Source organism: Megascapheus bottae, chromosome 27 (genome assembly GCF_031878675.1).
Source record: "Megascapheus bottae isolate mThoBot1 chromosome 27, mThoBot2.hap1, whole genome shotgun sequence".
In the NCBI taxonomy this organism is placed as follows: domain Eukaryota; kingdom Metazoa; phylum Chordata; class Mammalia; order Rodentia; family Geomyidae; genus Megascapheus; species Megascapheus bottae.
This window is the reverse complement of record NC_143535.1, coordinates 18,329,571-18,342,149: the sequence shown is the minus strand read 5'-3', so window position 1 is coordinate 18,342,149 and position 12,579 is coordinate 18,329,571. Positions and strand designations below refer to the sequence as shown.

At 43.4% G+C, this 12,579-nt stretch overlaps 1 protein-coding gene across 1 annotated transcript; it reads right to left on the bottom strand.

Moving 5' to 3' along the window:
* Window positions 1-5,214: 5,214 nt before the first annotated feature.
* Spata19 (spermatogenesis associated 19) lies at window positions 5,215-9,926 on the bottom strand. The gene is made up of 7 exons (XM_090319832.1): window positions 9,774-9,926; window positions 9,538-9,594; window positions 9,061-9,153; window positions 8,794-8,885; window positions 6,312-6,389; window positions 5,983-6,048; window positions 5,215-5,389 (listed from the first exon to the last, which is right to left on the bottom strand). The coding sequence occupies exons 1-6, from the start codon at window positions 9,849-9,851 to the stop codon at window positions 5,988-5,990; spliced, it is 459 nt and encodes a 152-aa protein (XP_090175958.1). The 5' UTR covers window positions 9,852-9,926; the 3' UTR covers window positions 5,215-5,389; window positions 5,983-5,987.
* Between the last annotated feature and the right edge of the window lie 2,653 nt (window positions 9,927-12,579).

The window sequence follows — 12,579 nt, the reverse complement described above, 5'->3', positions numbered from 1 at the left end:
GAGAAAGGGTATCAATGTTTGTGAAGCAATGCACCTTCTGTCTGGTGAATATAATGTAACCCTTCTATTAATTACAATAAAAATGTATGAAAAAAAGAAATGCCAGCCAATCACAGAAGAGTTCTAGGGCAGGGTGGAGTTCAGGCTTGGGTAGAGGGCAATCCAATGATGCAGCTGGGGATAGATATGTTGTGAAGTGTGAGTGGCTGAGGATCCAGTATGGAGGAAATGCTAACAGTTTTTATACATATTTTCTTCACATTTTCCTCATATTAGGGTGGTTGTATAATGTAGGGGGTTTCATTGATATTTCCATACACATACAGAACATACTTTGATCATAGCTAGGCACTGAAGGCTTCTAAGTCCTACCTACCCAGGAGGCTGAGATCTGAGGAGTATGGCTCAAAGGCAGACTAGGCAGAGAAATTCCAAAGACTCTAATCTCTAATGAACCAGCAAAAAACCAGAAGGGTGGTGTATCTCACATGGTAGAGTATCAGCCTTGGGCAAGTGAAAAGTCAAGTGAGTGTGTGAGGTTCTGAGTAAAAACTTCAGTACTAGCACCAAAAAAAAGGAAGAATGCACTTTGACCCCTTTGCACCTCTCAATTGGACTCTTATTTGACTGCCTTAGTCCCTATTTTTTATCTTGTATTTTTTGTTCTATGGGCCTCCTTATGATTTCCATAGTACACAAAATGTGTTTCAGATATTCAGATCTCAGCCTCCTGAGCAGCTAGGATCACAGGCATGAGCCACTGGTACCCGGTTTATATTTCCTTGATGAATGTCACTCTGACTTGAAATGAGATAGTACCTCAGTGTAGTTTTGATTTGCATTTCCTTTATGGCTAAGGATGTTGAACACATGTGTTTGTTTATCAGCCATCGGTAATTCTTTTGAGAACTGTCTGTTCATTTGCCCATTTATTACCTGGTTTCTTTCTTTCTTTCTTTCTTTCTTTCTTTCTTTCTTTCTTTCTTTTCTTTCTTTCTCTTTCTTTCTTTCTTACTTTCTTTTTGAGCTCTTAATACATTCCAGATAATAATCTTTATCCAATGAATAACTTGCAAAGGCTTTCTCCCATTCCGTGGGTTATCATTTCATTCTGGTAATTATTTCCTTTGTTATGCAGAAGCTTTCTAATTTGACGCAAATCCACTGATTAATTCTTGTACTTCGTTTCTGAGCTATTGAGTACTGTTCAGGAAATTCTTACCTGTGCCTGGATCTTCGAGTGTTCTAACAATGCTTCCCTGTAATAGTTTCAGAGTCTCTGAACTGCCTGCTCCTCATCCAGAAATGGAGATAACTTAAAAATAAATGTTACCGGGGCCAGGAATTTGGCCTAGTGGTAGAGTGCTTACCTAGCATGTATGAATGCCTGGGTTCGATTCCTCGGTACCACATACATAGAAAAAAGCTGGAACTGGTGCTGTGGCTCAAGTGGTAGAGCACTAGCCTTGAGAAAAGTCCAAGGACAGTGCTCAGGCCCCAAGTTCAAGCCCCACGACTGGCAAAACATAAAAAAAAATAAAATAAAATATTAACGTTTTCTAGCCAGGTCCTGGTGGCCTGTAATCCTAGCTCCTCAGGAGGCTGAGATCTGAGGATCATGGTTAGAAGCTAGACCAAGAAGAAAAGTCCCTTTCAGATGCTTATCTCTTATTAACCATTCAAAACTTGGAAGTGGTGCTACTGCTCAAATGGTAGAGCCTCAAGCTCCACAACTGGCCAAAAAGAAAAATGTTTTCTTTTCTGATGAAATCTCCACAATATCTAATAGTACTTCTTGAATGATGAAAGTTCTGACTCATAGGCTTGTCTTACAAAACGTATCTCCCTTGTCAAAACAAAAGTCGCACTGGGGATGCACAGGGCTTATTAGCCTGCTACCTTCTCAAGGTCAAGGTCTAGGCCCTGTCATAGGGGATGTGTGTGTGGGAGGAGCATATATATATATATATATATATATATATATATATATATATATATCCACCAGGGGTTTTACAAGGTCTTCCGGGAGAAGGAAGAACAGCTTTTTCTTTTTTATTGTATTTTATTGTCAAGGTAATGTATAGAGGAGTTACAGTTACATTCGTCAGGTAGTAGGTTCATTACTTCTTGAACATTGATACCCCTTCTCCTGTTTTTGTTCCACTTTCCCTCCCCCAACCCTCTCCTAATCCTCTTCTTTTTCCCCTTCCCTTTCTTATTTCAAATAAACATATATATACAATATACCATGTACCAAAGTCAGATATAGTAACAACATGAGATAGATCATAAGGAGAACAAAAAGAAAAATAACTTCACATAGCAAACAATCACAAAGATAAACCTCTAAGTACAGCCATTTTTAAATACATCCAGAGCCTTCTGTTCTTCATCAAAGTCCACCCTTAAGAGAATCTAAGAGGGAACTATTCAGTCCTCCAGACTGTCTCTTTCCTAAGGTTGGTAAAATGTGGAGGTCACAGCTCAGAGGCAGATTGGCTCAGAGATCACAGAAAACTTGTCCCCAGGCCTGGGGAGCTCCCTGTGGATATTCTAATACCCACAGTCATATTAGAATGCGGGTCTCAGATCCCTACTTAAGGAGTCTCTAGGGAAACACAAAGATAATAGGACATTCAGAATCAAGGTGTCAGAGGGAATCATAACAACCGACAGTCGCCACAAGCACAGACATTCTGCCTCTCATTGAAGGTTCATCTGAGTTCCTATACCTGTTACATCGGATCTTCCTTTAGCAGAATTTTTACAAGTCATGCCAAAAGATCATTTTTTAAAAAAAATACAGCGTGGAAGAACAAAGAATCAGAATCAGACTCAAACTTGAAGCTGTGCTGGACCAATTAGACTAGAAATTTCTGATAGCCTGGCGCCAGCAGCTTATACCTATAATCCTAGCTGCTTGAGAGGCTAAGACCATCATCTGAGGCCAGGCCAGGCAACAAAGTTCACAAGACCACCCCTAGACCCTTTCTCAACCCCTAGCTACACAAAATGATTGACACATGTCATCTCATGCTATGGGGGAGGCTGATAGTAGGTGGACTGTGGTACCAGGACAGCCAGGACAGAAAAGCTGTCAAGAGTCCACCTCCACGGAAGGGAAGCTAGACATGGTGGCACAAGCCTGGGACCCCACCTTCAATGAGAAGCCCTAAAGTCATAGCACGGAGGGAAGTAAGACACCATCCTGAAAACAGCCAGTGAAAACCAGAGCTGGAGGTTTGGCTCAACAGTATCATGCTAGCCCAGCAAGTGGAAAGACCATTCATTCAAACATCAGCTCTGACAGGAAAATAACAGTAAATACAACTGTGATAAATATGCCAGTGGCACCTATGGAAAAAATAGAGAGTGGGAAACAGGCAGTTATAAACAGAGGGAGAGAAAAATACGGACACGCAAAAGAAAATAAAACACAACACACATGTAAAGAATGTCTTAGCAGTTGGCTAGACAAGGTTGAGTAAAGAATCCTTGAGCTTCAAGAAACAGTGATAGGTTGGGGTGCAGCTTAGTGGGAGATAGAATATGTGTTTAGCACCCATGAAGCTCTGGATTCAATCTTCAACATCTTAAAAAAACAGTAAACATGCATAAGAAATACCCAAACTCTGAGTGAGGAAATGGATGGCATTATCCAAAAATAAGTGTACTTATTACTTGACTTATATAACTAACTCCTCTGTACGTCACCTTTACAATAACAATTTAAAAGTTTTCAATAAAAAATAAATAAGCAACAAAATAAAGAAAATAACCAAGCTAAAAAGCAAAGAGGAGGAAAAAAAAAAACCAAAGAATTTCCAAGAACTGTGGGCCAGTTCCAAAAGGTATAACACTTGCATAATGAGAATACTAGAAGGAAAATATGGAAACCCTGAAGTGTTTGAATAGCTGAGAATGTCCCAGAATTTTATGACAGAGGCCGAATAATAAATCCAAAGCAACTCAGAAACACCAAGCAGGATAAATGCCAAAAGGAAATGCATTTTATTATGTAATATCGAAACAACAACAAACCAAACACAAACAATCCTTAAAAAAAAATCAAAACACCACTGGGTATCTATAAAGTAACATGGATATCAATTACACCCAATTACTGAGAAACCATGCAAGCAAGACTAAACTGGAGCATGGCACTTGTGGCTCACACCTATAATCCTAGCTACTCAGGAGGCTGTGAGCTGAGAATGCTGTTTAGTCATCCCAGGCAGACAAATCTGAGTTCTCATATTCAATTAACTAGCAAAAACCCGAAAGTAGAGGCCTGCATGCTCACCTGGTGAGTGGAAAAGGCCAAGCAAGGATGAAAAGCCTGGATTTCAAGCCACAGGACACAACACACACACACACACACACACACACACACACACTCCACAGAGTAAAAATGAATTTCAAGTTCCAGGACACATACACATACGCATACACAAACACATACACATACACATACACAAACACATACACATACACATACACAGAAGGGAGTGAAATACTATTGAGAAAAAAAAATCTTGCAGAAGAAAAATTCCATGTCCTGCAAAAATATCCCTCTTCAGGTAAAAAAAAAAAAACAAGAATTTCTTCAGATAATCAAAAACTAAAAGAGGCTGAGTACTGGTGGCTTGTGACTGTAATCCTAGCAAATCAAGAGGCTAAAGTCTGCGAATCACAGTTTAAAGCCAACTGGAGCAGGAAACTCCAGAAGATTCTTACCTCCAATTAACCACCAGAAAACCAGAAGTGGCTCAGTGACACAAAGTGGTAAAATGCTAGGCTTGTGCAATAAAAAAAAAAAAAAAGCTCAAGAATAGTGCCCAGGCCCTGAGTTCAAGCCCCACAGCCAACAACAACAAGGACAACCAAATTAAACGTAACCATCACTAGTAGATCTGACTTAAGAAAAGTTCTTCAAGGAAAAAGTCCTAAGTTAGAATTCAGATTCACATGATGCTAGGGAAGGACCAGCAGCAATAAAATAAGCACAAGAAACATCCCAGCTACCTCCTGAGGAATTCTTCTCTGCCCCAGCCCACAGTAGTCCCCTTCAAATGTTCTAGGATCACCACCTAAATCATTTTCAATATACAATAGCAAAATAGACTACTCCCCTGTCAGCTGACAACCATGGACGCCCAGAGACAGGCCTGAGTGAACAAATGAAGGGATGACAGATCACTTCCACCACCTTCATGAGTTGTTAAATAGCATGTCTCTTTATTAGCAGTTCAGCAAGACAATTCCAATGTTGTCACAAGGAAGGGCTGAACCACTGAAGTGTCTGCCCAGGTCTGATCAGCCTGCAGATGGAGCGGGAGGTGGGTGCTGTTCTGACGCAGGCTGCTTCTTCACCCTGGAAGCCTTCAACCTTGGAATCAGAGAAAGGCCCAGGGCCACCATGATAGAGAGGCAATGCCTCACCCATTGACCTTCTTCCTCCCAGAGCTACCCGTGGACAACCAGTTTCAGCCACTGGCTTACACTGAGCCAAAGCAATGGGGCCATGAGAACCACAGTCCCATGTATCCTGATTTGGGGTTGGTGTAAAATCTACCAGCCTCACTTCTGACTGTGGGATCTTGGGACACACAGTAGGATGAAAAATGCAGCAGCAACTCTGCTGGGACCTGTTGCATGTGCAGACATACAACCCCTAGCACAGCCTGCCCAGTGCAGCCTGTTGAACAACCAGGTTCTGGCCCCACAAGGGAAATCATGGAGAAGTGCTACTCTGGTGGCAGAGAAGAGGTGGAAATGCCAATTTGTGTTTGGCTATCCTTTCAGAAGTTGGAGAGAAGCATTACAGGAGCCAGAGGCAGGCACTTTTCCTCCACCCCCTTTCTCCTCAGTGGCTCTGAGTGAAAGCACCCCTCAAAAAGCTCCAAGGCTCAGCTTCAAGCTCTCCATTCCAGAATCCCTCTCCTCTTCCCTGCTCAGTGACTCACCGGCTGGTTCTCTCACCTGTTTTAGCATTCTGAGAAGGAAGTTCTACAGCTTGAACTGGAGTCATTCGTGATATGGGATATGCTGCAGGGGACAGAAGAGGTGGAGGGGAAGCTGTCTGATGGGCAGAGCACGTGCCAGATATTTCATACCCCAGACCTGACCCCCCAGACTACAGAACAGGGACAGTCTAGGAGGGATCTTAGGAAGAAACTCGCCATCTGAGTCCTTTAGTGCCCCGTCCGAAAGTGGGGAAAGCATGACAGGTTTGAACAGGTACTTACCAGTCATCTTCACCCGCCTGCCCCCAGCAAGGAGCACAACGCAGCTCGTCACCCTCAGCTTACCTTCGTCTCACTTGATCTATTCGGTCTTGCATGACGTCATCCAGCATCTCACTTGGCACTTGGAAGATGCGGGTGTGGCTACCAAATGCCATTCAAGCAGGAGAGACAGATTAACGGGGTGATGTTGATTCATGGTACTTATAAACTGATATGTTTAATGATAAATAAATAAATAGAGAACAAGGGTTCCAAGTTTCTTGGGGAAGGGAAGATTTGCTCATGAATGAGAGTCAGTGTCCAGAGAGGGACATAAAGAGGACAAGACTTTTGGGTGTCAAAGAACAGGGACATAGAACAAAATTTCTTGTCTCCTCCTTGTATCCTCCTTATAGAAGGTGTGGACCCCCAAGACACCCAAAATAGGCAAAGAGACAAAGAAGCTGGGTTATTGATCTGGGGGACAGCTTCCCTTCTAAATCCCTTTGAAATTCCAGCTTCACTCTCACCTCTTAGAATCAACATCATACATACCATAGTCACCGTGGTTTCCAGAAGCTTCTAGAAAATTCTTTCATAAGAAAATGGTGGGTACCACCTGGCCCTGGTGGTTATTTCCATCTGATTTACTTACTATGGCCTCTCTGGGATACTCTGTGTCCTTTCCAATTCTGTGTCCCACTCATCCTCTCCCCTCCCTGCAATCTGCCCACTTCTATGTCTGTAGAAACTCCCCTACTTTGGTAATACCCTGTTCTCCATGTATTGGCGCAGGGTGGAGGAAGTTGGTTGGTTGTTTTTTTATTGGTTGTGGGGCTTGGACTTAGGGCCTAGGCACTGTCCCTGAACTTTTGTACTCAAAGATAGCACTCAGCCACTTTGAACCACAATGCCACTTCCATTTTGGGGTGGTTAATTGGCAGTAAGAATCTCACAGACTTGGGCTGGCTTTGTGCCAGGATCCTCAGCTCTCAGCCTGTTGAGTCACCAGGATTATCAGCATGAGCCACCAGCATTTGGCATAGTCAGGTTTGGGGACATGATAATGGGCAGCAATGCCATTCCAGTGGTCCCAAGTGAGAGAAGTTGGGATTGTGAATAGGAGTGGGTACTCAGGAGAGGAAAATAAAGCCAAGAGGCCAGGATGGTCGCAGTCCAGAGGGAATGGGCAGCTCAAAGAGGGAACCCTCACATTGATCTCAGAGCCACCCAGGATGCCCTGGTTTCCCAGGTGCTCCTGCTGTCTCCAGTACTGGCCAGGTAGGACCTGGTGTGGGCATGTGGCTCTCTAGGCACTTTAATTGAGGATAGTGGGCAGCAGTGTCCAGTACTTGGGTGACCTGTGTCTCTACCCTGCACTCTCAGTCACTCCTTCAGCTTCCCTAACACAAACTTTCACCGACCTTAACTGTCTGGCTAACTTTAACCTTTTGCAAACTGGAGGGTATATTGTGCCCCCTTTCTTTTTTCCAAGTGACTAGCAAATACCAGATTCCTTTATGTCTATCAAAGGTGTGGATGACCAGAGCTATGTCACATACAGACTATATGCCCTGACTACTCACTGGCTAAAACTAAAAGGGCACTTGAGTCAGTGGGTTGCGGTGTCAGATAGTTTGTTGGCTTAAGATCTCCATAGAAAACCCAGAAAAAAATATAAAATCAGTAGAAAGCTAACTCCTATCTGCCTATTTCAAAGCTTAAACCTAGTAACCGTGTACAGGCAAAGTTTAAACAACATTGGAAGATGCCTATGCGTTATGGTTCTACACTGTACCTCCTCAGGTAACCATCAACACATCAGTAAGGTTTCTCATTCAAAATTCTCCTTTCTATGGAGGGTTTGAATTCAAACATTAGCAATCTTTCCCTGAACATTTTAATCTTCCTCTGTGGAGCCATAGGAAAAGGTAAATTCATCAATACCCAGTATCCCGTAGCAAAAGTACACATTCTATCAGGCACTGGTGCCTCATACCTATGATCCTAGCTACATAGAGGCTGAGTAGCTGAATTCTGAGGATTATGGTTGGAAGCCAGTAAGGGCAAGAAAGTCCATAATACCCTTATCTCCAATTAACCAGAAAAAGCCAGATAAGTGAAGGAATGTCTCAAGTAGTAGAGAGTCAACCTTGAGGGAAAAAAGCTAAGGAAGAGCTCAAGGCTGAGCCCCAGGACCAGAGAGTCAGGGCACAGGTATGCACACATGCACAGCCTTCCTGAGAAATGTCAGCAGACAAAATGACAGGAACGCAGAAGCGTAGGGAGACAGTGCTTCCCTCAGCTTCTATGTGGGGAGTTCATGCCCACAGCCTTCTCCAAGAAGGGATGTGGTGATGTGGTCCAGGTTTCTAGATGAGCTTGGCTACCATGCACACCTTCAAGTCATTTAAAAATATAGGAATGAGCAAAACACTTAAAATGTTCCCTTAACACCCAACATTTCTCAGCCAAAGAAGATAGCAATGGACTTAGGAGGCAGGGAGAAATGCATTCCTGCCCTAGCCCTTGCCCTCTGCTGCTCAAAGCCAACAGGACACTGTACCTCCATCTTATGAACTGAATTCTTGTTCTCTCCTCCAGGAACTCTTGGTTTGGGTTTGATTCCAAATCACACTTGGAAAGAGGGTGCTTCACCTAAGAATTCAGGATAAGGGCCCACATGGTTACTGGACAGTATAGATCCCATAGCAGAGGTGGGCAGTGCCCACTTACCCAGCATGCTTCATTTTCCTCAGTCTGCTCCCCCCTTACCCAACATGCCACACCCTCACCCCCATCCCTCAGGCCACTGCCTCCAGCTCTCAGTTACCACATCTCTGGTCACGTGTATGTCTTGGCCACGAGAGGGATAGGAGCCGATGGACAACTTCTCCCTGATGCATTGGGAAGCCTCATCTTCTGTCTGAAAGACAAGTAATTATCCTCTGAATGTGTCACTCGGCATCTGATTCCCCAGGCTTCACCTCTTCCCTTCCCCAATTTGTAGAGCGTGCCCAGGCCCCCTCACCATCGCACTCTTCCCGCATTCAACTCCTCCGAACTTCTGAGCCACCCTTGAGCTGAAACCCCTCTCCCCATGAGGCTTGATCAGCAGGACTGGCTCACCGGATGGATGCTGATGCCTCTTTTACCAGGATAAGACAAGAGCATCCTCTTTGGACATGTGGGTGCATTAGAATCAACTCCACACAGGGTGTTGTTTAATTTCCCAGATGTGTAGAGGGGAGAGTCCAGATCTCTTCCCCCACTGAACCAGCTAGAATTTGGGGCATCACACCATACTCACTTTCTTCAACCAATGCTGTACAACAGAAACAGCTTCACTTTCCACAACGTCGACGTCCTGGAATAAATGGGTAAGTTGATTATCTCAAACAAACAAACAAATCTGGAAACCCCATCCCTCCCTCCCACTCTTATCTAGACTTATAAGTGATGAGATGGTTCTGAAGTACAGCAGGAAACACAGAGAAAATAGAAGGAATACCATACTCGACACATCCACCCAACACTGACACTCACACAACTCATTCTTGGTGGGAAGGGGAGTCCCACAGCTTTCCGGGAGAGGATGTACACAATCCATGTTGTAATGATCATCTTTGGACTTATACCAGGCCTCCCTCTTGACTCCCTCCTTCCATTGAAACTGCCTAAGAACTTCTGTGGGACAGGGAGGTCATCAAAGGGAGGAGCCCTCCTGATTGGCTGACTATTGATGACGTGACAATGAGCTCCCTTAAACTTCCAGAGTCAGCATGGAGATGGAAAAGAGGGGTCCAGAGATTTCTGCCTCAACTATTAAGTTACAACCAGAACAATTCGAAGGAAAACATAAAGGGTAGCTGGATATAGTGGCACACACCTATAATCTTAATTCTTGGGAAGCTAAGGAAAGAGGATCACACTTCAAGGCCAAATGGGGTTGCATAGCAAGTTCCAGGCTGGCCTTGGTTACAGTGGGATGCCCTGTCTCATAAACATAAAGAAAAACAGCGGGGTGCCAGTGGCTCACACTTGTAATCTTCTGTTGTTATTGCTGTGTTTGTTGAGACTGAACAGATCTAATAGCTATATTAAGAAACTTGAGGAGGGCTGGGAATTTGGCCCACTGGTACAGTGCTTGTCTAACATGCATGAAGCCCTGGGTTCAATTCCTGAGTACATAAAAAGGCCAGAAGTGGTGCTGTGGCTCAAGTTGTAAAGTGCTAGCCTTGAGAAAGCCCAAGGACAGTATCCAGGCCCTGAGTTCAAGCCCCAGGACTGGTAAAAAAGAAAAACTTGGGAGAAAAATAAAGGTATTCTATATCACTGAAGAGAATACAAGTGAGAAAACTGGCAGGATATCACAACTATAAAAAAATAAAGAGTCCTCTTTTTTCCCCTTTCATTTTAAGACCAAGAAAGTAGGACTAAAGAGAGGAATGATGAGGTAGAGGGCACGTGAGCAGAGCAGCAGGGAAGGGACGGCATCTGAGTGTGTGTGAGATCTTGAGAACGATCCCAAGGTTGTAGAGCTACACGTTTTGGAGAGCCAAGGAACCTTTGCTTAGGGTCCTGCAGCATTCTGAACTCCCTTAGATTTCTTGACAAAAGGTGACTGAAGCAAAACAATCTCAGCCCCTATTGGGGTTTTTCATCCAATTCTGAAGTCATAGCATGATCTCTTCATGTCCTCGTCCCTGGCCTTCCACCAAGACAACCCACCAAAGTGAACTGAAACACAGTGACTAGGAATTATCTTTTAAAGAGTGTTCCTTTAGGGGGAGGGAAATGGGGATCATGACATGAGAAAGGGTATCAATGTATGTGAAGTAATGCACCTTCTATCTGGTGAGTATAATATAACCCTTCTGTTAATTACAATTAAAAAATATATGGGCAAAAAGAAAGTGCCTTGACCTCACACTCTATTTCTTTTATTATTTGAAATGTGCATGTGCCTGTGTACACACATGCACACATGTGCACACTGACACGTGTATTTTTTTATAGGGACAGGAGTTGCGCCTCAGGGATTCATGTTTGCTGTTCAGATGCTCTACCATTTGAACCATACTTCCAGCCATTTTTTTGCTCTATTTTTTTTCAGATAGGATCACACAGTTTTCCTCAGCTCTAGCTTGAACCACGATCTAATCTCTATGTCTCCCCTTCGCTGGGAATAGAGACACACACTACCATATCTACCTTATTAATTGAGTTAAGGTCTCAACCACGAACCTCCCTATCTCTGCCTCCCAGGTAGGTGTTACTACAGGTCTGAGCTACAAAGGGATTTGAATTCCTCATATGGATTAGATAATAAGGAAGATACCTCTAAGTTCTTACATACTACAGATAAGAACATGAAAAAAAACTGACATTGTCTCAAATACCAAGACTATGAGAAAAAAATGCACTCAAAATAGTTTTATTTTCTCCTCCACCTATCTAATGTCATTCAGGCTTGCTTCAGAAGTTAATTTTTAATACTTTCTAGGATATATATTGTGTTTATGTTGTAAAAATGAAGCAGTTATACAAACATATTCTTCCTTTTTGATTGTTGTTTTTCATATGCATTTAGGAAAATACAGGTTCAACTCTGAAAAAAACGTTGACACACACCTACTGAAACCACTTTCCAGATGAAGATACATAGAGGACATTCCTGATTCCCACAGACCTTCAGGCAATCATAACCACATAATATTTTTGTTAACTATCTAGGGCTCTTTTCCTCTGCTAATTAATGAATTAAAGGGCAGGAAAGTGATTAAATCAGACATAGCATGTTTGTTTGAAGAAAAAAAATAGTGAAGAAGGGGCTCCAGATCCAGGTATCTTCTAGCTTGCTCTGTGGACTTGCTATATAAAGGATCCCTTGCCTCCACCCCCTAAGGACCTTGTTCCTGATCTGATTGGTCAAGAGGCGGACATACATTGTGGAAAGGCCTGTGATTGGTTCCCTTGCTTCAGAACATGAGTGCAGAAGTTTCCCTGTGATTGGATCTCCTCCCTCTCTGTGTAAGTACAGAAGGGACTCCTGACTGGATGGAAGTTAGGGAGGAACATGTACTGGACCACAGCCACAAAAGCAACAATGCACTAGGTTCCAGTGCCCAAGAGGTGAGCAAGACACATCATTTAGCCACATCACTCCCCTCTCAGCCTGCCCACCATATTGGAGCCAGTGCTGATTTCTATCTCCTGCCTAGCCTGAGAGACCTAACTTCCACTCCGCTGCTGCAAATGAATTTCTTTTGCAGTGTGGACTAATTTCTCTCTGTTTTCCTTTTCTTAACATGCTGTTGTTGTTGTTGGTGGTGGTGGTGGTGAGTGAAGC

Coding starts and splice junctions, on each gene's coding strand:
- Spata19 (XM_090319832.1), bottom strand. CDS start 9,851: ATGATCATTACAACATGGATTGTGTACATCCTCTCCCGGAAAGCTGTG. Junction 9,154..9,537: donor TACAGCATTGGTTGAAGAAA/GTGAGTATGGTG, acceptor CTTGTCTTTCAG/ACAGAAGATGAGGCTTCCCA. Junction 8,886..9,060: donor TACACGTGACCAGAGATGTG/GTAACTGAGAGC, acceptor CTGAATTCTTAG/GTGAAGCACCCTCTTTCCAA.